Source organism: Esox lucius, chromosome 6 (genome assembly GCF_011004845.1).
Source record: "Esox lucius isolate fEsoLuc1 chromosome 6, fEsoLuc1.pri, whole genome shotgun sequence".
Taxonomy (NCBI): Eukaryota; Metazoa; Chordata; class Actinopteri; order Esociformes; family Esocidae; genus Esox; species Esox lucius.
Genome location: NC_047574.1, coordinates 21,029,803 through 21,056,798, shown reverse-complemented (window position 1 = coordinate 21,056,798; position 26,996 = coordinate 21,029,803). Strand labels below are relative to the sequence as shown.

The following is a 26,996-nucleotide window of genomic DNA, read 5'->3' as shown; positions in this document are numbered from 1 at the left end:
CCTCTTTTTCTCTCCCCCCCTCCTCTCTCCGTCCATTACAATGTTTCCCGTTCCCTCTCTCTCTCCCCACATCGCAGTTTCTCCTCTCTCCGCAATGACACTCCCGCACCTGCTCCTCCGTACTGCCCTCCAGATCAGCATGGCCTCAGACACCGATTCATCCCGCGTCCTACCCCGGGAATAATGCCCATTTATCCCGGAGTCTGCGGGAGTAACGGCCGGTGGATAGGTTTGCGATTTAGTCTGTTTAAAAGCTCTTTAAAGCTCGTGGTCAGAAGGCGTGTGAAATGGGATTACCTATTGTTTTTAGGGGTTTGTTTAATCGCCCTTACGTTCGAGGTATATGAGGCACCTGCACTTTTTTGGGAAGAAGACTGTTAACCGCGAATGTTCCCGACTGGACGCGGACGTGACAATGTCTTCAGTAAAACCATAAACGGGATGACTTTGGAGATTTATTACAGTTTATTGGAAATGAAAAGAAACATGTTTACAACTCGGTATTGTACGTTATTTAAACAAGCTGAGGAGTGAGCGAAGTGTCGTAGCATGTTGTTGGGATGATAGGATGTGATGGAGTAATTGAATGAGTGCACGGCTCGGATGTTTACTGTAGCCACTCAACTTCAGAAAGATGAAATCGCGCTTCTACAGTCGGTTTTTCATCCTCCTGCCCTGGGTCCTCATCGTCATCATCATGATCGATATAGACACAAAGAGGACGTCGGTCCGAAGTCCAGCCCTGGGCCGCGCCGGAGGCACGCAGCGACACGACAGGAACAACCCACCACGGGCCAACCTTTCCGCTCTCCCGGTAATCTATGCTATCACCCCGACCTACAACCGGCCAGTCCAGAAAGCTGAACTTACCCGACTCGGTAACACCTTCCGCCAGGTTCCTCGATTCCACTGGATCATAGTAGAGGACTCTAACATGCGCACGGAGCTGGTGGCACGCTTTCTTGCCCGCTCGGGGATGCCCTACACACACCTGAATATTTTTACGCCCCGTCGATTCAAAAGGACCGGGATGCCCCGTGCTACTGAGCAGAGGAATACGGCTCTGTCGTGGTTGCGGTCGCATCGCTCGCGGAAGGACGTGGGGGTAGTATTTTTTGCAGACGATGACAACACTTACAGTCTGGAACTGTTTGAAGAGGTAATATATCAAATCACATTAATGTCAAATAGGCTACATGGCATGTAATTTGTGAGCAGAGCCAAATCATATCAGTTTACTAATGTATTCGGATGGGCTAGGTGAGCCACAAAGCTGACACACTCAAAACACAGGAAAAATAATTATCTCTGGTTTGAGTTATGGTATAGACAGTTTTCCCCCATTCCATATCAGTGCCGGAATTTACACTGAACAAAATTATAAACGCAACACTTTTGTTTTTGCCCTCATTTACTCAAAGATCTAATACTTTCTCTATGTATACAAAAGGCATATTTCTCTCAAATATTGTTCACAAATCTGTCTAAATCTGTGTTAGTGAGCAATTCTCCTTTGCCGAAATAATCCATCCACCTCACAGGTGTAGCATATAGCATATCAAGATTTTGATTAGACAGGATGATTATTGCAACGGTGTGCCTTAGGCTGGCCACAATAAAAGGCCACTAAAATGTGCAGTTCCATCACACAGCACAATGCCACAGATGTCGCAGGTTTTGAGGGAGCGTGCAATTGACATGCTGACTGCAGGAATGTCCACCAGAGCTGTTGCCCCTGAATTGAATGTTCATTTCTCTACCATAAGCTGTCTCCAAAGGCGTTTCAGATAATTTGGCAGTACATCCAACCGGCCTCACAACCGCAGACCATGTGTAACAACACCAGCCCAGGACCTCCACATCCAGCATCTTCACCTCCAAGACCGTCTGAGACCAGCCTCCCGGACAGCTGCTGCAACAATCGGTTTGCATAACCAAAGAATTTCTGCACAAACTGTCAGAAACCGTCTCAGGGAAGCTCATCTGCATGCTCGTCGTCCTCATCGGGGTCTCGACCTGACTGCAGTTCGTCGTCGTAACCGACTTGAGTGAGCAAATGCTCACATTCGATGGCGTCTGGCACTTGGGAGAGGTGTTCTCTTCACGGATGAATCCCGGTTTTCACTGTACAGGGCAGATGGCAGACGTGGGTGAGCGGACTGCTGATGTCAACGTTGTGTATCTAGTGGCCCATGGTGGCGGTGGGGTTATGGTATGGGCAGGCGTGTGTTATGGACAACTAACACAGGTGCATTTTATTGATGGTGTTTTGAATGCACAGAGATACCGTGACGAGATCCTGAGGCGATTGTTGTGCCATTCATCCATGACCATCACCTCATGTTGCAGCATGATTATGCACGGCCCCATGTTGCAAGGATCTGTACACAATTCCTGGAAGCTGAAAACATCCCAGATCTTGCATGGCCAGCATACTCACCGGACATGTCACCCATTGAGCATGTTTGGGATGCTCTGGATCGGCGTATACAACAGCGTGTTCCAGGTCCTGCAAATATCCAGCAACTTCGCACAGCCATTGAAGAGGAGTGGACCAACATTCCACAGGCCACAATCAACAACCTGATCAACTATATGTGAAGGAGATGTGTTGCACTGCTTGAAGTAAATGGTGGTCACACCAGATACTGACTGGTTTTCGGACCCCCCCAATACAGTGAAACTGCACATTTTGGAGTGGCCTTTTATTGTGGCCAGCCTAAGGCTCATTTGTGTCTAATCAGCATCTTGATATGCTACACCTGTGAGGTGGATGGATTATCTCGGCAAAGGAGAAGTGCTCACTAACCCATATTTGACAGATTTGTGAACAGTATTTGATAGAAATAGGCCTTTTGTGTACATAGAGAAAGTCATAGATCTTTGAGTTCAGCTCATGATAAATGGGGGTAAAAACAAAAGTGTTGCATTTATAATTTTGTTCAGTGTAAATTCCAGCACTGATATGGAATGGGGGAAAACTGTCTATACCCTAACTCAAACTTGAGATAATTATTTTTCCTGTGTTTTGAGTGAGTCAGCTTTGTGGCTGCAATCTTCAATATCATGTCATTCCTTTGGAAATAACCTGATCTAAGGCAGTCCTCTGTCATTGAGAGATAGGAAACTAATTGGGTTTGGATTGTGTGTGGGCTTGACGAGAGGGAAGAAGGAGCAACGTCCCCCCTTCAATCAGTAACATTTTGAGATATAAGTTTATTCATCCCAAGGCCACTTTAAACAATTACATGTCATAGCCTACTAGCCCCCACGCCATACAAGTTCAAATCCATACAGTTTCAAAAATGATCAGAGTTCCGATTTCTCCAATTCTTTAATGGGATAGTTGCCCTTCAACACTGTCCCTTTATGGAAGATATTTTGCTGATCTCCAGTCTGCCAAATGGCAATGTCTACCTGCTGCTCTTAAGGTAGGCCTGCGGAAAAATCTGTTGTTTTATGAGCCTACTCTCTACTGTACCTCTCATCCAGTCCATTTTACTGGCATTTCAGTGATAGCACAGCTTTCACACCAAGGCTCATTTTATTTAATAAAACAGTCCAAAATTAATAATAGAGAGATAGATCGAATTACAAATGGATTTATAATGTCAGTGACCAAATGTAAACATAATCAGGTGTCTAGTATAAAATGCATTATAAATAACAGGCTAGTTTTAATTCTCTTACAATACGGCCATTCAATTAGGCTTCTGGTGAGTAATGTCACATAAGCTTAAAATTGATCAATCCAGATGTGATGAAAAAACACCCGAAAGAGATTCATTTGTTTGCTCTTCCGCGTTATATCTGCGTTTGAGGGGAAGCCTGCCAGAAATGCTTTGCATAAAAACAGAATTACTGGATGTTTCCTCTTTTCTCAGGCATTAGCAGGTCACGGCTCGGCGCAGTTCATTATGTTTGAGAGACATTCCGCTAGCTTTGCTTCCTTGGAATGGGGTGTCAGCAAACCACGTCGTGCACATTTCACATTATTGCCTTGTGAGCAATCATGGGCTGCTAGTCTAACTCTCTCCACTTACAACCACGCCAGACGGGTACTTTGTGTGAGTTTGCATTTTGCCCCCGGGCAGTCGAGTCGTGAGCTAGCGGTAGCAGCGTTACTGCAGCGCCGTAGCCAATACGGAATTAGTCCCAAGTGTTTAGGTAAACAAAGTCTGTCATTCAGTTTTTCAGTTAGAAATGTGTATTGGTCTGACTTCAAAATGACTACAATTAGGCAGCTTGTCGAAAAAACCTGTTCACTCAAAGGCTATTGGCCTACCAATTATTGAAAATAAGAGCACACTTCTCTCCCACCTGAACAAGGGTAGAAACGACTGATATGCTGAGCGGACTTTAATTGGTTTGGAAGATAGTTGACAAGAATTGGACTTGAACTGCACTGACATCATCAGGACAAATTCAATCAAGAACTGTGGTTTCAGATTGTACAGTGTGCCCATAGAAAAGGCACAAAGGAACTGCAAGAAAGACAGCGGAAGAGAAAAATCTGAAATCCAATTCCATCAAACCCATACAAGCAATTATCCTAATTACATACTGGAGTTCTCTCTCTCTCTGGCAACTGAAGCAGGATGGAGAGAATCTCCTAGAAAGAAATTGTCCATGTCTGAGTGTCTGAGTGGGGGGAGAGGAGGGGTACATGGACAGGTGGAGTAGTGGAACAAGGGCTAAGAGGGTCAGTGGAGATGGGGGTGAAGAAAGTTTAACAGGGCCATGAGAAAAGGCACCTGATTAATTTTTTTGTAACTTGTTACTACTCTGGCACATATTTTACCCTCTGTCTCTGTCTCCTCTCTAATACCCTGCTCCATAACCCCTCCCTCTCGGTTTCCTCTCCAGCTCCCTGCCCCATAACTCCTCCCTCTCTGCCTCCTCTCCAGTCCCCTGCCCCATGGCTCCTCCCTCTCTGTCTCCTCTCCAGTCCCCTGCCCCATGACTCCTCTCTGTCTTCTCTCCAACCCCCTGCCCCATAACCCCTCCCTTTCAGTCTCCTTTCCAGTCCCCTGCCCCATAACCCCTCCCTCTCTGCCTCCTCTCCAGTCCCCTGCCCCAAAACCCCTCCCTCTCTGTCTCCTCTCCAGTCCCCTTCCCCATGACTCCTCCCTCTCTCTTCTCTCCAACCCCCTGCCCCATAACTCCTCCCTTTCAGTCTCTTCTCCAGTCCCCTGCCCCGTAACTCCTCCCTCCACATTATTTCTGCATTTGTCCATCTCCTTCCTGCTTTCCGATTCCATCATCTCCCACTCGTCTCACTTTTCCTGTCCTTCACTTTCAAATTCTTTTATATCCGGTTGTTTACAACTCCCTGCTCCCTCTCTTCCTTCTCCTTGTTGATTTCTTCACCGTCAGGAGCAGCGCAGGTGCTGACACTGTCTTGATGAGTGCATTGTCAACCCTCCCACCCTGAAACTGATGTTCTGCCTCTGCCCACCCCCATACACACAAAAGGATGGTTGTCACTAGTTGCAACACCCACTTTGACCCCATGTCAAAAGGCAGATGCATATGCCAGCTTGTGGTTTGTGGGCAATGACCAAACAGCCATTCAATATTACATTTCTACTAGGCCTAATTACCTTGCAAATAGTGCTATCAATTATTACACAGAAATTGATCCCCCCACACATTTTTCTAAGCTTATGTCCAGTAGTTTCACTTCAGAATCACTCAAGCTTGATAGCTGATGCGGTCACTGTCTGCTTTGCAAGACAGGAAAATAGAGACTGCAAACTCTTATGTGACTGTTAGCATGATTATTATGTGATGGTTACAATGCATAACTGAACCTTATCAGAAAAGGTCAGAAGGACCAGGCGGGTTTGGTGCAAAGATTGTTCATGCAGTTCTGATTACGTTAAAGCATCCGATCATTGAAATATCAGATGCGATTTCATGTATCTTCAGATGGTATGTAGACAGGAATGATGATGGGGAGGACAGGTGAATTAGAAGAACATTATGCTTCATTCAAAACAGATCTCCTCTACTCAATTTCATTCAAGCAGACCTTTTACTGTTTTGTTTTATCCATCAATTTTTTAATTACTGTAATAACAATGTTTGTTTTAGAAAGTATATTTCACTGCTATACTATTTTAAAATGATTCCTTGCACTATATAGTACATGATGAGCAACAGGGTAGACTAGTGATAGGGAGGTTTGGGGGCAAGTAAACGAAAGGTCACTGGTTCTAAACCCTGAGCCACCTGTTGTTCTGGCCAAAGAGAGTTAACCTAAATTGCTCCTAGGTATGCTGTAAATAAGAATATGTTACCTGTTAAAATAATGGTGAATAAAAAAATGGTATGCAAATGTTTTCTCACAAAAATAAACAGTGTCGAATTTTAGCAACCATGAAATAACACTGTTTTCTATGTTGGCCACTTGCCCCAACCACAAAATCAAATGGTTTCCATTTCAGCAACAATGCCAGGCCCCAGGGAGAAATCAATAGGCAAATATTTCAACTAATCACAACACTGGTAGGTAAGTCATACAGTGAAATTCCCTCTGAGAGCTAGCTGTGGACATTTCCAATGACATCTCTAGCTAGGTTTAGGTCACCATAACAGGTAACTGTTTGAAATGCCAAAAAAGTAACAGGTTAGATTTTTTTCATATCTTAAACAAGAGAATAACATGCCACTTCAAATTTTTGTGTAAAGTAGCCTACCAGACTTTTAAAGAATATAATTATTATGTCAAGATGTGTCAATTTGTGCTGTATGTCCATGTGCCATTATATACAGTGGGGAAAACAAGTATTTGCAGGTTTTCCCACTTACAAAGCATGTAGAAGTCTGTAATTTTCTATCATAGGTACTCTTCAACTGTGAGTGACGGAATCTAAAACAGAAATCCAGAAAATCACATTGTATGATTTCTAATTAATTAATTTGCATTTTATTGTATTTGATACATCAGAAAAGCAGAACTTAATATTTGGTACAGAAACCTTTGCAATTACAGAGATCATACGTTTCCTGTAGTTCAAACACTGCAGCAGGGATTTTGTCCCACTCCTCCATACAGACCTTCTCCAGATCCTTCAGGTTTCGGGGCTGTCACTGGGAAATACAGACTTTCAGCTCCCTCCAAAAATGTTCTTTTGACCTTGAGATGCTTCTTACGTGGCCACTCCGTAGTTGCCCTGGCTGTGTGTTTCGGGTCGTTGTCATGCTGGAAGACCCAGCCTCTACCCATCTTCAATGCTCTAACTTGGGGAAGGACGTTGTTGGCCAAGATCTCGCGATATATGGCCCCATCCATCTTCCCCTCAATACGGTACAGTCGTCCTGTCCCCTTTGCAGAAAAGCATCCCCAAAGAATGATGTTTCCACCTCCATGCTTCACGGTTGGAATGGTGTTCTTGGGGTTGTACTCATCCTTCTTCTTCCTCCAAACACGGCGCGTGGAGTCCAACATTTTTGTCTCATCAGACCACATGACCGTCTCCCATTCCTCCTCTGGATCATCCAGATGGTCATTGGCAAACTTCAGACAGGCCTGGACATGCGCTGGCTTGAGCAGGGGGACCTTGCGTGCGCTGCAGGATTTTAATCCATGACGGCGTAGTGTGTTACTAATGGTTTTCTTTGAGACTGTGATCCCAGCTCTCTTCAGGTCATTGACCAGGTCCTGCCATGTAGTTCTGGGCTGATCCCTCACCTTCCTCATGATCATTGATGCCCCACGAGGTGAGATATTGCATGGAGCCCTAGACCGAGGGAGATTGACCTTCATCTTGAACTTCTTTCATTTTCTAATAATTGGGCCAACAGTTGTTGCCTTCTCACCAAGCTGCTTGCCTATTGTCCTGTAGCCCATCACAGCCTTGTGCAGGTCTACAATTTTATCCCTGATGTCCTTCCACAGCTCTCTGGTCTTGGCCATTGTGGAGAGGTTGGAGTCTGTTTGATTGAGTGTGTGGACAGGTGTCTTTTATACAGGTAACAAGTTCAAACAGGTGCAGTTAATACAGGTAATGAGTGGAGAACAGGAGGGCTTCTTAAAGAAAAACTAACAGGTCTGTGAGAGCCGGAATTCTTACTGGTTAGTAGGTGATCAAATACTTTATGTCATGCAATAAAATGCTAATTAATTATTTAAAAATCATACAATGTGATTTTCTTGATTTTTGTTTTATATTCCGTCTCTCAAGGTTAAAATTTATAAAAATTACAGACCTCTACATGCTTTGTATGTAGGAAAACCTGAAAAATCTGCAGTGTATCAAATACTTGTTCTCCCCACTGTAGCAAACATTAGAGTAAACCAAGTAACCGTGTAAGGATAAGCACCATGATAAGTATGGAAACTGAGTTAAACATTCCTTTAAGGTATTTCTGTTATCAAAATACACTCACCTAAAGGATTATTAGGAACACCTGTTCAATTTCTCATTAATGCAATTATCTAATCAACCAATCACATGGCAGTTGCTTCAATGCATTAAGGGGTGTGGTCCTGGTCAAGACAATCTCCTGAACTCCAAACTGAATGTCAGAATGGGAAAGAAAGGTGATTTAAGCAATTTTGAGTGTGGCATGGTTGTTGGTGCCAGACGGGCCGGTCTGCGTATTTCACAATCTGCTCAGTTACTGGGATTTTCACGCAGAACCGTTTCTAGGGTTTACAAGGAATGGTGTGAAAAGGGAAAAACATCCAGTATGCGGCAGTCCTGTGGGCGAAAATGCCTTGTTGATGCTAGAGGTCAGAGGAGAATGGGCCGACTGATTCAAGCTGATAGAAGAGCAACTTTGACTGAAATAACCACTTGTTACAACTGAGGTATGCAGCAAAGCATTTGTGAAGCCACAACACGCACAACCTTGAGGCAGATGGGCTACAACAGCAGAAGACCCCACCGGGTACCACTCATCTCCACTACAAATAGGAAAAAGGGGCTACAATTTGCACGATCTCACCAAAATTGGACAGTTGAAGACTGGAAGAATGTTGCCTGGTCCGATGAGTCTCAATTTCTGTTGAGACATTCAGATGGTAGAGTCAGAATTTGGCGTAAACAGAATGAGAACATGGATCCATCATGCCTTGTTACTACTGTGCAGGCTGGTGGTGGTGGTGTAATGGTGTGGGGGATGTTTTCTTGGCACACTTTAGGCCCCTTAGTGCCAATTGGGCATCGTTTAAATGCCAAGGCCTACCTAAGCATTGTTTCTGACCATGTCCATCCCTTCATGACCACCATGTACCTATCCTCTGATGGCTACTTCCAGCATGATAATGCACCATGTCACAAAGCTTGAATCATTTCAAATTGGTTTCTTGAACATGACAATGAGTTCACTGTACTGAAATGGCCCCCACAGTCACCAGATCTCAACCCAATAGAGCATCTTTGGGATGTGGTGGAACGGGAGCTTCGCGCCCTGGATGTGCATCCCACAAATCTCCATCAACTGCAAGATACTATCCTATCAATATGGGCCAACATTTCTAAAGAATGCTTTCAGCACCTTGAATCAATGCCACGTAGAATTAAGGCAGTTCTGAAGGCGAAAGGGGGTCAAACACAGTATTAGTATGGTGTTCCTAATAATCCTTTAGGTGAGTGTATAATGCAATAAGAAGCTCAAATGTCAAAAACTGAGCAAATCCTATGCTAATAAATGTCGCGTTTAAATGAAGCTAGAGTGTTTTGAAGCCTTTAAATATGAGTAGCTTAAATTCCCTAAAGTTTAACACGTGTTTCACATTGAGCTGGATCTCTTATCTGTTATACACATTACATTGTGACTGTTGCTACCTGAGCTGACCCAGAATGAAGAAAACCAAAATTATGCTTTTAGAGAACTTGAATTAAATCAAACACACACACACGCACACGCACACACACGCACACACACACACCTGGGAGATTGAGCCAGTTCCCAGTCTAAATTATGTTTGTCCAAGTTCACAGAGTCAGTTTTTAAAACCGTCAGCTTGGGGCTGTGGTGAGCATTATCCCAATGTGCAACTAGCCAGGGCAGTACTCACAGATGGTTATCACCCACGGATTCTGAAGTCAATTTGTAAGATCTCGTTACACACACACACACAGCAATCTCACCCTCACCCATCATGCATCATTGCATCACCATTTCATAACCTCCTAATTTTCTCTCCTCTAATTTGATTTATTCTTTTTTCTCCGTCTCTCTCTCACTCGCTCTCATTGCCCCCGCTATGCATATTAATGACACATGGAGAAAGCTTGATTAAAATCGTACTGAGGAAAGAGCGTCGGAGCACACAATGAAATGACAGCTTCTTCTCTGGGGGAAAAACACATTTATAATGGATATAAAGTGCATAATTTCAAATCCCATTGTAAATGCATGCACACTTCATATATCACCTCTATTGACAGAGTAAACAAAGGCAGCCCATTCACTAAGTTGCAATTTAATATTAGATGACATTGGCTGCATCTCCAATGGTACTGTTTTCCACTAGCTCAGAGGTAGTAGATTAAAGCTGGAGTTAAGAGGGTCGGTTTGACTTACGACCGTTTTCTTACCACTTAGTCAGATGAGGCACTGGGACAGTCCTTCCACATTCCATGGATGAAATACATCAGTGTTGCTCACTATAATTACGATTTCAGTAATCAGATCTGGTTTCCTATGTCCCAAAAAGCTATCAAAGAGCCCACGTAGAATCTTTATAAGTTAGAGGTCACAAAAACAATTCTTTTTTTTTTTATCTCTTCCCCATCCACTTTTGTAGCTAGAATCCCCTGCAGAGTGTATTCTGTCTGAATGATATCGACTACATATGTAGCTCTGGTATTTGAAGTTGATGTTCGTTTTGGATCCACGCCCTCTGAGGCTTTTAGTCAATCTTTACGGTTCCCGGGTCTCCATGTGCTTTGGCTCCAAGGCCCTGGTCCAATTGGACATTCATCATCCTTCACTCCCTACCTCGAGGTAATCACTGATCGCTGTATGTGATTCGATAAATGAAAGCAGGTTTTCCTTTCTTCCTGCTGCTTATTGATCCAATTATTTCAGATTTCCCTATGACTCCTAACCCCCATAGATATTAAAGGATCGGAGAAAAGCAACAATACGATAATTGCTTCAATTTGCCTACCGATAGGAGTGGGTGGAATGTCCTTGCCTGGCCGACCCCAGCACTCTGGGTCCTCCCTGTGTAGTCTCTCCCAGGCTAGGAATCTTCACTACATGTGTCACATCAATCCCGTCACCTTATATCTCCAATAGACTGTTTAAAATTCATTTGAAGCACCTGCTTCATTCCTTAATCGCCATGAACTGGAGGAATTATGCACATCCAGGCCTATACAGGCACTGGACAAAACAGAATTAGGACCAAATGACTACTGTCATCTTGTAATGGATCCACAACAGTCTTCAGGCTACGCAGGTTTAGAGACATCGAAGACAATTACGGGATGAAACTATGCTGCACCACAAAGCTAAAATGAAGATTACCCATGGAGCAGAAAATAGCTGAAACTCACTTTGAGTCTGTAGAGCTGATCCGAGTCTTCTGAAAAAAACAAATGGAGGAAACAGAAAGGGGGGAGGATTTTAGCGTCGTACAAGCTCAAGGGGCATAGAATTAGAATAGATGGCTTCAAAGCTGTAGTCATTACTCAGGGGTAAAGATGGGGACAAAGAGAGAGTGAGAGGTAGGGGCCGAGAGAAAGAGGGTGCGAGTGTGAAAGACTGAGGGAGATAAGAAGAGAGAGCCTTCATTCTTTAGTGCTTGTCGGAAGGGAAGAGGCATGAACCGCATAGGCCCTTCTCCAACTTTGTGATTTTGCTTGTATTATTCAGTGTTGGGTTTTGCCCATCACAGGTCAGTTCCTTCAGGCATTCTAAGGTTCTGAAAAGAGAGTGGTACTTGAATGAGATTTGTCGTGTCATTGGTAATGACATGACACAGAAGCATTTACACACCAAATGTTTCTATCTTTGTGTGGACCAAAAATGGAGCGCTTAAAAAAAGACCTACCCTAACCCAATTTTTTTTTTTTTTATAAAGGGACTGGCCAAATGACCTCAGTTCTCCACAAACACACACGTCAGGCAAATCAAATAAATATACGCACAAAGTCCAGCTCTACCCTGAAGCCAGCTGTGTGTGAAAGTGGACTCCGGCCAGTAGCCAGGCTTATTTCCCATCAGACATTTCTGTTTTTCTGGTTGTTTTGCACATAGCGAAGATCCTCCTAGTCAGCTAGCCTCTACACTGATATGAAAAAGCTGGACAGCCCTGGAGCAAATTGACAGCAAAAATCGGATTGCTTTCCTGTGTTTTTTTCCCAGAATCAGTGTACCTGTATGTCTTCCTATCCCTGTCACAGATGCGTTCAACACGGGGTGTGTCAGTCTGGCCTGTCGGGCTTGTCAGTGGGCGCCAGTACGAGCGTCCCGTTGTGGAGAAAGGCAAAGTGGTGGGTTGGTACACTGGCTGGAGGCCTGACCGCCCATTCGCCATTGACATGGCAGGTAAGTGCACATCTACAAAGTATTATGAGGGCTAGAGGAACAGCACCCGGTGGCTTTTCAGTTTGTAATATGTCTGGGGAAACTCATTCACTCTTAATGGCTTCTTTCAGAGTGGAGAGTGGGAGATTGTTCTTGTTATTTTGCTAAATGGGTGAGTCAGGGACAAGCTTTTCATCTGTAAACACATGTAAAAGTTAAGTGGGAGTGTTTTTTTTTACCATTGTTTTATCAGGTAAGTGGACTGAAAACACATTCTCATTTACAGCAACAACCTGGGGATTAGTTAGAGAGAGAGGATGGATTAGTCAACTGAATGATGGGGATGATGGGTTTGGCCATGACACGAGGGCCAGATTGGATATTTTAGCCAGGACACCCAGGTTAACAACCCTACTCTTACAAGTGACACGGGACCCGTGTTTTACACCCACCCAAAAGACAACACTTTATTCAGGGCAGTGAACCTTCACTGTCCTGGGGCATTGGGATTGGGTCTTCAGACCTGAGGGAAGAGTGGGAAGAACGTGAACCCTGCCGTCTGATCTTTTTATTTCATCCACAGTAGAGACCGGACCCGTGGCAGGGATTTTGAACTCATCGATAATCTGCTGAGAAATTTGCTTCCCATGTGCTTGTTGTAACGTTGTATATTTCAATACCATGTTCAGTATCATATCCATCTGTACACATTTTTGTACACATAAAAGTGTGACAATGGTATAAATACTTAATAGAAATACAAAACTCAGATATACCCTGAACCTACACAGAGATATGTATTGGTGTGCATTCTCTGAAAAGTAGGGCAAATTAAAAAAAAAGAAAAAAAAACTCTTTTTGAATCCAGGTTTCTCTGGAGACATAAAATTACTTTATACATATCATCAGAGGGTGGAAGGGACCTGTATCATTCATTTTTATGTGATAGACAGAACGCCTGCAGAAAAGGAACAACCTATGGTAATAACTTGATAGAAATAACTTTACATAAAGTATATGCTTAGTTGCAGTCAAAACACCAGATAGAAGTCTGTAAGTGCTATGAATACTAGGTAGAACAGGAATTTGGTAACAAGCTACATTCCGAATGTAGCCATATGGCTGTTTTGGTGTAAATATTTTAAATTCTACACACACGAAATACAGTATGTGCCTGAATAAATATATATATATATATATATATATATATCCTCTAATAGTCTTTGAACCTAAGGTGTTTGGGGTGTTATACCATTTGGTTGAAGGTATTTAGGTGGAGCCCCTTCCACTGTCATCGCTGAACTAACAGCAAACCTATTCACTTTTTGAAGTGAATTTAATAATTTTTTTTTATGTAATGGAAGTACATTTAATATTTTGATGTACTGCCTCTTTAAATGACAATAATTACAAATAGCTTACATAAAACAAATTATGCTATAAAAGATGGTAAATGAGCTGCTTAATACAGTAATGTGGATTTGTGAATAGCTACAAATGATGTAAAGGGAAAGGATAATATATTTAAAATTTTTATCTCTACATAGCTCTGCTACATTTCCCGTAATTATCAGGAGTGGAGCTCCTGAAGAGGATTTTGAGAGGATAACATGGAAACGTTTAACACACAGCCTGAATGTTTATACCCTCATCCCCACGGAGGACAAGAAACAAACAAAGGAGTGTGTAAGCGGGACAAACACACAGAGGGATGGTGCATGCTAACTTTTAGTCTCCATTAAAGTATGCTAATACTAACATGAACACTTCTCAGGGCGAATGGCCATAGGTCTGGCTCAAAATTACTGATGACCTCCTTTCTATTGCCACTTCTCCTTGATCCCTAAATGTTGAAGAGACTACAGTAGATAGAGATGTTCTCCAATGTATCCTGCCACATCAGTGCTCATTAAGCAGACAAAGCTAGATGTAATTTTTCACACAAATTCAATACATGGAAACAGAACCATTAAGAAAACACAAGGAACGGGAGTGAAATGAAACGATTCTAACTGTGCTGACAGACAGCCATTGGTAACAGATAAAATAATCTCCATACCGCCTGAGCTGCAGGTTAAAAGATGGCTATCTTATAATTGCTTTCATACCTAGAGTATCTGTCATACCTGGGCTGCAGCTTCTGGGCTTTCACTGCAGTATCACTGACTGCTCAGTAGTATGCCTGCCTGAACTGACCCAATAGGCAGATCTCATTGGACTAACTCAGTAGTATGCCTGCCTGAACTGACCCAATAAGCACATCTCACTGGACTAACTCAGTAGTATGCCTGCCTGAACTGACCCAATTGGCAGATCTCACTGGACTAACTCAGTAGTATGCCTGCCTGAACTGACCCAATAGGCAGATCTCACTGGACTAACTCAGTAGTATGCCTGCCTGAACTGACCCAATAGGCAGATCTCACTGGACTAACTCAGTAGTATGCCTGACTGGACTGACCCAATAGGCAGATCTCACTGGTCTAACTCAGTAGTATGCCTGACTGAACTGACCTAATAGGCAGATCTCACTCGACTCAATCATACACACACAAACTCAAGGACACATGCATGCAAACGCACACAGAACCTCACAATCCCACAGTGGAGTGGTAGGATCCCCATGAGAGCAGTGCACTACATTAAAAACTGACACGATTCTGTAGTAGACATCATTGCATGGGCTCAAGAACACTTCCAAAAACCACTGTCTGTGAACACAGTACATCACTGCATCCACAAATGCAAGTTAAAACTTGAAACTACCATTCAAAGAGGAAATCATATAAACAAGATCCAGAACCGTCATCACCTTCTCTGGGCCCGAGCTCATTTAAAAAGGACTTAGGCGGAAAACTGGAAAACTGTGGACTGACAAATCAAAATTTGAAACTATTTGGGAATCATGGACACCGTGTCCTCTGGACTAAAGACAGGGACCATCTGACTTGTTATCAGCGCACAGTTCAAAAGCCAGCATCCATGATGGTATGGGGGTGCATTAGTGCACATGGCATGAGTGACTTGCACATCTGTGAAGGCACCATTAATGCTGAACAATATATACAGGTTTTGAGCAACATCAAGACAATGTCTTTTTCAGGAAAGGCCTTGCTTATTTCAGCAAAATAATGCCAAACCACATCCTGCACATATTACAAGATCTCCATAGTAAGAGTCTGTGTGCTCAACTGGCCTGTCTGCAGTCCAGACCTGTCATCCATTGAAAACATTTGGCACATTATGAAACAAAAAATACGACAGAGGTGACCCCGAACTGTTGAGCAGCTGAAATCCTTTTTTGCTTTGTTCAACAAGGAATCATTTCAATAAATAATAGTGTCAAAATGATTGGAACCATAATTGTTGCAGGTCTAGGGTGTCAGGTAAGTTTGAATTGATACGGTCTGTAGCTAGCCTGTCAAAGCATTTTTTAATGATCAATCTCTGGAAATCCAACCAAAACATGCTGCAAATCTATCATAAAAGCACATGATGGGTGAGATAATGAGGAACATTAGTTCCAGTACATTACCCAGAACACCGACCATTTGGTTAAACTACCTTAGTTTCTTGGCTGCAGGAACGCTGGTGAGGTTCTTGAAACCTGTGGTGATAACAGACTGGTTTAGAGAGAAGTGGAACATTCCTGTAAACATTCCAGTCGTTCTCTGAGAATGCGGCTCGGGTGCCGTCTGGGCCAGCAGCCTTGCAACTGTTAAAATGACAGTCAGCAACATACATAGATCGAAGGCCCAGAGTCATCTTGAGCAGCAAGGGCCTGAATCAGTTCTGTTTTTCTCAAAGTAGGCAAAAATGGTTTTGAGCTTGTCAGGGAGTGAGGATAGTGAGGGAGGCCTTTGTATACACCCAGGGAATGGATTTTTAATTCAAGCACATATTGCATTTCATATGCTGCAAAAAAAATAAATCAGACTATTCATAACCCTCAAGCTACAAACATATTTCACATACATCAATTACCAACTGGGGCCATTTTGACCCCAAGAATAAACCTGCAGAGAAAGCAACCATCACAACAAAATGTTTATACATCAAAACACCATTAGATGTAATTAATGTAATCTGAAATACAAATAACCCAGCTAACCGACTGATTTAGCAAAAAACTGTAGCAAAATGAGTTGCTAAATACAGTTCATTTGCATCTTCTGTCTAAATATATGTTTAATTTAATTTGCAGCTTTGGTCCCCCAGTACAATCCCCATTAGTACTCAAAGACTAATTTAACAACATTTAAAAAATGTCATAATTTTAACAATATTGAAGAAAGTATATCTGGTGAAAATGAACTGCCATTTTAAAGGACAGAATACCAACATTTTATACTTAATTGTATTTAGTATATTCACATAAAAAGATTACCGTTACATTATTATTTGCTTCTTCATTTATGTACTTCTTCATTTATGTATAAAGCAGGTGTGAGGGATGTAGTTGTTAAAAAGGTGGGTTAACTAAATTCATCTGGGTGATCTTGTAAAAATGAACCAAAATAATTTTTTATACTGTTTCATTTGATTGCTTTTCATGCTCCTCTATTAATAGAAAAAGCCTAGTGTAATTTTCTATCATTTATACAAAATCCACATGGTCATTCCAAAACAGTTCATTTGGACTGGACACCAGTTTCACGAAAAAAACTTTTTTTAACTCTTCAAATTAAATCTTTTTATCACATTCATGTATATTATCGCATATGAGCTGCCCTGCAGGTATGTATTACAGACTGCTAAAGTGCATCAGTGTGGATATACAGTATGTGATAAACAATTTATTAACATATGTAACTGTCATATATGAAGCCAGTAACAACCAATATACAGCATAAATATACCACTACTCACTGTAAACAAGCAAGGTGTGAAGCTATACAAGTATTTGACTAGAGTTATTTTATTAACTTCCTTCAATGAATTAGGCAAACAAATGTATGCTTTTATTATCAACAAATTATATTAATAACCTTTCCTCTTCATCTGTATGCATTGCAGCCTGCCTCTGCATCACTGTGTCCAATGTCCCTGTCTTTCTCACAACTCTATATATTTTTAAGATCATATATTAGCTAACCAGTTAACTAGTTATTAAGTTACCGTAGCTACGTAACTAGGGAATTTGCTGTGGTAATGAATTCACTGCTTGTAAGGCAACACTAGCGTGCCATGGCGAACAGGACAAGCACTCATGACTCATGATTCCAAAGGTTGGCAAATATATTGTGGTGGTAAGAATTTTAATAAATATTAACGTCCCTAAAGTCTAACAACTGTGACACCTCAGAAACTGGGTAAACAATAATTAAATGAAATAAAAAGGCCAGTTAATGCTCTTTTACAAATAAAAAGGCGAGTTAATGCTATTGTACAAATAAACGGGTGAGTTAACGCTATTTTAAAAATGAAAAGGTGAGTTAGCGCTATTGTACAAATTAAAAGGTGATTAAGCAGCCCCTGTGAATGTGGGGCTATTCCACCATGATATATAAAAATAATGCAGAAATACAGTTATTTTAATAAAAGTTATAGGACCCAAAATACTAAAACAAGTTGTGCATAGAAAATCTTTGAGGGCATTATAGCACTCTGAGTAGAATAACAAACACAACAACAACATACAGGATTGTACATTCATAGGGTACGTGGTTTGTGTACTACAGTTCTACCAAGCATACATACAATTGACAGATTTTTATGAGTTGTATGTACTGCATCTAAGCATTTACAGTATCTACGGTACTTTAGATTTTGTACAAGTTTTGTTCAAGTACATAGGTGCTCCATCTCCATGATTTGTCTATCTGGTCAAAATCTTGGATAAAGCGCCCACTCTACCTTCTGATGACATTTGTAATTAAAAAAACTCCCGAAATACTTGGTTTCAATATAGAGCATACGTATGTGGATTCATGATGCATACCCTTCTGCTATTCCCACCCATTACAATGAGAATCCAGCAGGTGGAATAATCTAGTCCAGCACCAATGATGAAAGCCATGTCTCAGCAAAACAGAATCTGGCAGACTCTCACATCTTTTTGGTGCGAATGTCTCGATTTAAGCGTGTCCAGCTGATTATCAAAGGACTGAATATTGTCTCTCTGCACATACTCTGCCCACGGTTGAAATCATGGATTTAATTTCTACATACAGAACACTGCTGTACCCTAGTAGAACAGGGCATCCAGTGGGATGATTGAGATTTAAAATGTTTACTTTCTTTAATCCTCCAACCATAATTGTAGAACACCTTAAACCCTCCTCTGCTTTTTATCCAGGTTTTGCAGTGAACCTCCAGGTGGTCCTAGGTAGCCCGCGGGCAGTGTTTAAGCGCAGAGGTTCACAGCCTGGCATGCAGGAGTCTGACTTTCTGAAGCAGATCACTAAGGTGGGAGACCTGGAGCCCAAAGCCAACAACTGCACTAGGGTGCGTAGTCCAGCCTGTTAGTGGTTCCATGTTTATTTTCATGTTTTTGATATGTACATTTATTACACAGGTAAGCTGAGGGAGAACGTGCTTTCATTTACAGCAAAGACCAGGGGAAAATGGGTATTAACTGCTTCGCTCAGGGACATCTACCAACCATGGGGGTACTGGTCAGATGTTCCAATTTTCCGGGATAAAAGGCTACCTCCTAACTGTTTGACGCATACGATCACACCAGTGTGATCAATCTAGAGTGGTCCCTGAAGCGTACGATCACACCGGTGTGATTAGAACGTCTTGTTTAGAACGCACCATTAGCATGCCTAGCTACAAGTAACGTAACAATGGCTGGTCAGACCGCGCTGTTACTCACATTTAGTTCAAACAGTGTTTTTAACTTTATTTCCTGATTGTAATTGTTTCAAGACCACACTATGCTATTAACCAGGTAGAAAGCATTCAAATCAGGACAAGAAGTGTTACTTACATACCAACAGACAGCCAACACTAATACACAAAAACTAATTATTTTAGCGACTACTATAGAGCATCTTAACATTTCCTGGAAGAGCTGACAACCGATCAAAACCATTGTTAAAACCTTCTAGAAGTTACGTTACCCATTGTATGCTTTTTATATAGTTTATTCATTTTCACTGCACTGAATTACAGGTCACGCTTTGTTAGATAGCGGTTAGCTGACGTTTTCTAGCTAGCTACAGTTATACAATCAACCAACTTTTCCAGCTCTTAGAATTCGAATCAACGAGAGAAGCTTGCAATGCAATGCATGTAGTGTTCCTTACCTGGCAAGGTGACTATTCAAATGCTGTAGTGAGTACTGAAGTCACGCGCAAAAAAATATTTGAAACTCATGCATGAAAAGGCTATAATACAGTGGGGAGAACAAGTATTTGATAACCTGCAAAATTCGCCGTTTTTCGTACTTACAAAGCATGTAGAAGTCTGTTTTTATCATAGGTACTCAAAATTTGCATTTTATTGCATGACATAAGTATTTGATACATCAGAAAAGCAGAACTTAATATTTGGTATAAAAACCTTTGTATGCAATTAGAGAGATTATACATTTCCTGTAGTTCTTGACCAGGTTTGCTCACACTGCAGCAGGGATTTTGGCCCACTCCTCCATACAGACCTTCTCCAGATCCTTCAGGTTTCGGGGCTGTCACTGGGGGCAAAGATTTTCTATTGCGGTCAGGTCTGGAGACTGGCTAGGCCACTCCAGGCTGTGTGTTTCGGGTTGTTGTCATGCTGGAAGACCCAGCCACGACCCATCTTCAATGCTCTTACTGAGGGAAGGAGGTTGTTGGCCAAGATCTCGCGATACACGTTCCCATCCATCCTCCCCTCAATACGGTGCAGTCGTCCTGTCCCCTTTGCAGAAAAGCATCCCCAAAGAATGATGCTTCCACCTCCATGCTTCACGTTTGGAATGGTGTTCTTGGGGTTGTACTCATCCTTCTTCTTCCTCCAAACACAGCAAGTGGAGTTCAGACCGAAAAGCTAAATTCTTGACACATCAGACCACATGACCTTCTCCCATTCCTCTTCTGGATCATCCAGATTGTCATTGGCAAACTTCAGACGGGCCTGGACATGCGCTGGCTTGAGCAGGGGGACCTTGCGTGCGCTGCAGGATTTTAATCCATGACGGCATAGTGTGTTACTAATGGTTTTCTTTGAGACTGAGGTCCCAGCTCTCTTCAGGTCATTGACCAGGTTTTGCCGTGTAGTTCTGGGCTGATCCCTCACCTTCCTCATGATCATTGATGCCCCACGAGGTGAGATCTGGCATGGAGCCCCAGACCGAGGGAGATTGACCGTCGTCTTGAACCTCTTCCATTTTCTAATAATTGCACCAACAATTGTTGCCTTCTCACCAAGCAGATTGCCTATTGTCCTGTAGCCCATACCAGCCTTGTGCAGGTCTACAATTTTATCCCTGCTGTCCTTACACAGCTTTCTTGTCTTGGCCATTTTGGAGAGGTTGGCATCTGTTTGATTGAGTGTGTGGACAGGTGTCTTTTATACAGGTAACGAGTTCAAACAGGTGCAGTTAATACAGGTAATGAGTGGAGAACAGGAGGGCTTCTTAAAGAAAAACCAACAGGTCTGTGAGAGCCGGAATTCTTACTTGTTGGTAGGTGATGAAATACTTGTGTCATGCAATAAAATGCAAATTAATTATTTAAAAATCATACAATGTGATTTTCTGGATTTTTGTTTTAGATGCTGTCTCTCACAGTTGAAGTGTACCTATGATAAAAATTAAAGACCTCTACATGCTTAGTAAGTAGGAAAACCTGCAGAATCGGCAGTGTATCAAATACTTGTTCTCCCCACTGTAGCGTCTTGTCAAAATGTGCGTCATCTCCTCATTAGTTAGGCTACCTCTCTCCCCCTGTGCAGCTCTTGATTGTCAGAGTCATCATCATTATCAGCCCATTAGGTTAATGGGCTGCTGCAGGCTGATATTAATATCCACCATTAGCGGGACGTAACTTCTTCACTTATCAGCCATGGCCACATTGCCAGCAGGATGTGACATCATCACTAACAACAAACTGAGCCAGGCTCCAGGTAGCTTGCCCAAAGGTACAGGACTAGGATAAGCTAACCTTCCCAAAATGCTAAACATAAACGTCAGGAACAGAAATACAAAACTACAGAACTTCATCTTAGGAAGGAAATTTCTGAGAGAGAAGGAAGAAGGGAGGAAGAAATGAGGGCTAGAGGAGAGGAAGAGACTGACAGAAAAAGACATAAGAGGCACATACAATGAGAATAGAGAAAGATAAAAAAAGAAAATACATCAAATATTGTAGTCAGACATGGAGAGATGGAGCAGGATAATCACATTTGGAAGAGGACAGATAGAGAGAGCAAGAGAGAGGTGATTTATTGGCATGGAGTCAGACGGTCTTATCACCAGACACAGTGGCACAGGGCACTCTGCCCATTCTGCCAACCCAGCGCTTTGTGTGCCAACAGACTGGACTGCCTGCAGGCATCCCCCCAAGTCTCCCGCAACCTTTCTCTCAATTCATTACAGATGGGTTCTAACTAGATTCTAGCTCCAATCATCAGCATAGACAGTACCAGAATACTGCAGAACTTGGAGATAATGAGAGCTAAAAGGGAAGAGTGAGGGGAATAACAGGGAAAAGGTTCCGGAGAACAATAGAGTGTGGACAAACTGCACGCACGCACACACACACAGGCCACCCTTCTGCACCACTTCACAGACTGCAGCATTGGTCTAGTTCGATATGCAAAACAGCCCAATTAGCAGCCCCTGTGTGCAAGAAATGACATGTTTCACCTGAGTGGAGCCTGTGAATGGATGGCATTGCACACCAAACAATCCATTTCCCGCAATAAGTGAACTCACAGATTAGCACTACCCACTGGGTTGGAAATAGGAGAGAACTCACAAATTACCATGATCCACTGGGTTGGAAATAGGAGAGAACTCACAAATTACCATGATCCACTGGGTTGGAAATAGGAGAGAACTCACAAATTACCATGATCCACTGGTTTGGAAATAGGAGAGAACTCACAAATTACCATGAGCCACTGGGTTGGAAATAGGAGAGAACTCACAAATTACCATGATCCACTGGGTTGGAAATAGGAGAGAACTCACAAATTACCATGATCCACTGGGTTGGAAATAGGAGAGAACTCACAAATTACCATGATACACTGGTTTGGAAATAGGAATGAACTCACTGATTACTATGATCCACTGGGTTGGTAATAGGAGTGAACTCACAGATTACTATAATCCACTGGGTTGGTAATAGGAGTGAACTCACAGATTACTATGATCCACTGGGTTGGAAATAGGAGTGAACTCACAGATTACTATGATCCACTGGGTTGGAAATAGGAGTGAACTCACAGATTACTATGATCCACTGGGTTGGTAAAAGGAGTGAACTCCCAGATTACTATGATCCACTGGGTTGGTAATATGAGTGAACTCACAGATTACTATGATCCACTAGGTTGGAAATAGGAGTGAACTCACAAATTACCATGATCCACTGAGTTGGAAATAGGAATGAACTCACAAATTACCACGATCCACTCGGTTGGAAATAGGAGTGAACTCACAGATTACTATGATCCACTGGGTTGGAAATAGGAGTGAACTCACAGATTACTATGATCCACTGGGTTGGTAATAGGAGTGAACTCACAGATTACTATGATCCCCTGGGTTGGTAATAGGAGTGAACTCACAGATTACTATGATCCACTGGGATGGTAATAGGAGTGAACTCACAGATTACTATGATCCCCTGGGTTGGTAATAGGAGTGAACTCACAGATTACTATGATCCCCTGGGTTGGTAATAGGAGTGAACTCACAGATATAGGGGTGAACTGACACATTACCCCAATTGGAAGGGTTGGAAGACATTCTTAATGGGCCACAGTAAAAGGTAAAAATATCAGTCCATTCAGTCATTGCCTTGGTGTCTCAGAGCTTGTTATGTGTGAATATTTGAACTGCACACCAGTTTACACTGCTGGCTCTGTGCTGTTCTGGAACCCTTGCTTTCCCCTACCCAATTATTTCTGTACCTCTAAGCATCTCCTGTGTGTTTTCACACTCTAACCATCTCTCCCCTCTGTCCCAGGTGTTGGTGTGGCACACTCGTACAGAGAAGGTGAATCTGGGGAACGAGCCTAAACACCGACAGGATAGTGTGGTCATCGAGGTCTAGGGGGCGTGACGATGAAGGACAATCAACAAGCCCATTGGTCACAGACTGATAGTCATTTTGGAACTGAAGTTTCAGCGCGTTGATATGGATTAAGAGACAATGGACTGGACCAATTGCATGGATGGAAACTGCTGCCTGAATGTTGTCATTGGTGGATTTATGTGCACAGCAAATGAAGCCGAGACATGCCCAACTTCCCTCATTTCTGTTCGGATTTGGGGCAGCTCTGTTCTGCTAATTGCTCCTGCTCTGTGAATGGGGTGTCCCAGAAACAGTAGGAAAAGGAGACACCTCAGTGGAAACAGTCATCTGTAGCAGGAGTGTAGAGAATGTAAGCAGAGCAGAGCAGACCTCTCTCGTTAGCATGCTAGAGATTGAGGGGAAGCATATTGACCATCTGTTTAATGGTTAACGGCCTGAGTAAAGGGCTGCGTTTCAAAATGCGTACTTGCGTCCACTGTTCTCCCGTTCTTTCAAGTGTGCTCTTCTGAGAAACTCCCTAAAAGCATACGGTATAGTATGTGAGAATGCAGCGTGCATAAGAAGCGTTACATTTGAAACGTACTATGTTTATGTGATTTCCTCATGACGAAGCCGACTTGGCAAAATCTCTTTTCGCTGCAAAAGAGCTTTCCGTTTTGCTCTTGCCAAGTGGAGAAGGATTTTTATTAATTACGTTGACATAGTAGATAAATTTGCTAAATGTAAGAGAACTTTAATTACAATAAATACGTTGACTAACATTAATGATGTTAACTATATTACTAACATTAATCAATGTTATTTTGAATACAAAATGATAATGCATATAAACAACGCTACAATTGATGCTCGCAATATCAACAATGATGAATGACAACTGAGCAACAGATAGTTTTCTTCAGTTGTAGTCCCCAGTACGACAACTAAAGTTGCAATGAACACTGGGAATGAAGTACGTGAAAAATTATGCTCAAATTCATTGCACACATACTGAATTACTGCAGAAATGGGCTTGTGAAACTGGAAGTAGTTTAATGGCAGCGCCCATGAATCGGCGTTTACGACAGTGAGCAATTTACATTGAAAATAACGTGCCACCATCATGGACCACGCCCGCTTTGCGCCGATGCATGCTTCGTTTTCCAGACCTCCCATGTACGCCAATATCACTTCCAATAAACTTAATACATTTCACATTCGAAAGTTTGAATTCGCACGCAAAATTACTGCTGACCTCGAGGTCCTTACGTGATAAACGCTCCAGAAATAACAAGTAACACAAATATGCATTTTGAAACACAGAAAAGTACTGTCCATTTTTGTCCATTTGTTCCTCAAGGGGAAATCATTTCCTGACCTGTGCTTACCCAGAGGACTTTGTGGTCATACTGCAATATGAGGCCCACTCCCTCATTAAATAGGTTTTTCGACTGAAATGTGTGGACAAAACAAGAACATCTTTCCGTAAGTGTTTGCGTGTATGTGTCTGATTGTGGGGTATGTAAGATCAGATAATATGAAACAAGGTTTGTGTATGTTTATGTATCAACAAGATGACAAACTAGATAATTGACCTTAGTTAGCAACCTGGTCTGCACAGCCAACACAAATGTGGATCTCCTGGTCTTCCAGTGTTTGTGCCACACATGGAATAAAGACAAACTCCTGTAGAACAACTTTTATTCCAAATGACCCACTCGTAAAAGTAGGAAACAAAAAAAATAAGGAAAAAAATGAAAAACAACAACTTTACAATAAAAGAGTCATTGGACAAAAACGTCTATTCACTGTAAAATGCACGAAAAAAATATCCGTTTTCTCTGTACTAGGCACCAGAAAATGTAAACACCATTAGAAATAAACCTGGATGACACGTTCTCCTGGGTGTACACGGGCGCGCTCCTGTGTCCTCTCGTTATTGCATGGCAGAGTGATTCTGTATGTGTAGAATCTCCACATCTGAGCTACACTACAGTGTCAGTTTGTATGTGTGCTTGTGTGTGCGTATGTTCTGTCGGTACCTTCTTAGCGCAAACCCACTCGCCCCCTATTGTTCAATTGTATTCATTTCCCTACAATGTAATATATTGAATGACATAAAGAAAGATTAGATGGAGACTATGTCACCACAGGGAGGTGCAGTCAAGTACACGTGATGTGGTGCCACCTGTTCTGATTCCTGACAACTCCATTAAGCTCATCACGTCACCGCACTTCCCAAATCATCAGGCTCTTCATGTCATCACTGTGACTTATGTTGGTGCCCCCCACTTCCTCGACACACACACACCTCTCGTGTCAGTGTCTACTGTCGTCCAGGTTTATTTGCCTCAGACTAATGCCTGCTTCACATTACACGGCCGGCTTGACCCCCCCGCCCCCCCCCCCCCACTGAGTTGCCTCAGATAGTCTTCTTCGGTCATTTCCAGTGGGTTTCAGCACCTATGGTGGATGTTTAACCAGGTCAGGCCAGTTCAGCCCGGCTAGGTTTGGCCCTGTAGTGTGAATCAGACATGACTGTGCTTGTTCTTGTACTGCACACAACTAAACACCACAGTAAAAGGGTGGGGTGGTCGAAGACAACATGACACATTACAGCACTGGATCATACCATTGCTACAGGGGCTCTGATAGGCCCAGGGGGACAATTGGGAGGAGACAGTATAATATACACACATAAGACTGTTTGGGGAGGAGGGGGCGGAAAAGTCACCGACATAAAAGCCATATCTTTCACTTAAATATCTATTTACTCAGTATCAGTTTAGGTAATGATATATTATGATCATTATACTCTGTTTTATTTGTCCAGCAGCTTATTGTTTTACAAAAAGGAAAGAAAGAAACAGGAAAAAGAAGGGAAAGTAAAAGTTGCAGACGACACACAGCTGCCAATCTGTTTTCACCTCGAGACTCAACCCTCTTGCCCTTTACCCTTCTTAACACACAGAGTGGGAGAAGGGGGGGGTGACTCTAGAGGATGATAAAAGGGGAGGAGGGAGAACAGGGAAGCAGTCCGTAGATGGCCCTCCGTGTGTTGTTTCCTGTTCTGGGCTCAGTGGGGCAGGGTAAAGGAGAAAGGGGAACACGGTTGCTCTCCCATTCTGAACCCCCCAACACCCCTCACTTCCACAGCTGGGTGCTGAGGGTTTGGCCTGAAGGAGGCCCCGCCCACCCTCCCATGGGAGCACCTGGTTGGACAAAACCAGGCGGAGCTGCCACCCCACCATTCATGGCCATGCCTGACATCTGCTGGGTCACCTGTGAGAGAGAAATGCATAAATATGATGGGGTCAGTCCTTCTCTTCACCA

The 26,996-nt window shown here is 42.7% G+C and overlaps 2 protein-coding genes across 9 annotated transcripts in view; one reads left to right on the top strand and one right to left on the bottom strand.

Moving 5' to 3' along the window:
* b3gat2 (beta-1,3-glucuronyltransferase 2 (glucuronosyltransferase S)) lies at positions 1–25,561 on the top strand. Its single transcript, XM_010870084.4, has 4 exons — positions 1–1,159; positions 12,369–12,513; positions 18,791–18,939; positions 23,616–25,561. Exons 1-4 carry the CDS (start codon positions 635–637, stop codon positions 23,700–23,702), a joined length of 906 nt encoding a protein of 301 aa, XP_010868386.1. The 5' UTR covers positions 1–634; the 3' UTR covers positions 23,703–25,561.
* The window catches only part of smap1 (small ArfGAP 1), a 49,691-nt gene continuing 48,042 nt past the window's right edge, over positions 25,348–26,996 (bottom strand). For all 8 annotated transcript variants that reach the window (XM_010870085.5, XM_010870086.5, XM_020047512.3 and 5 more), the window contains one exon: positions 25,348–26,945. In XM_010870085.5, coding sequence (XP_010868387.1) covers positions 26,808–26,945 — 138 coding nt within the window. In that variant the 3' untranslated portion in view covers positions 25,348–26,807. The remainder of the gene's footprint in view (positions 26,946–26,996) is intronic.

Coding starts and splice junctions, on each gene's coding strand:
- b3gat2 (XM_010870084.4), top strand. CDS start 635: ATGAAATCGCGCTTCTACAGTCGGTTTTTCATCCTCCTGCCCTGGGTC. Junction 1,160..12,368: donor GTCTGGAACTGTTTGAAGAG/GTAATATATCAA, acceptor TCCCTGTCACAG/ATGCGTTCAACACGGGGTGT. Junction 18,940..23,615: donor AAGCCAACAACTGCACTAGG/GTGCGTAGTCCA, acceptor CCTCTGTCCCAG/GTGTTGGTGTGGCACACTCG.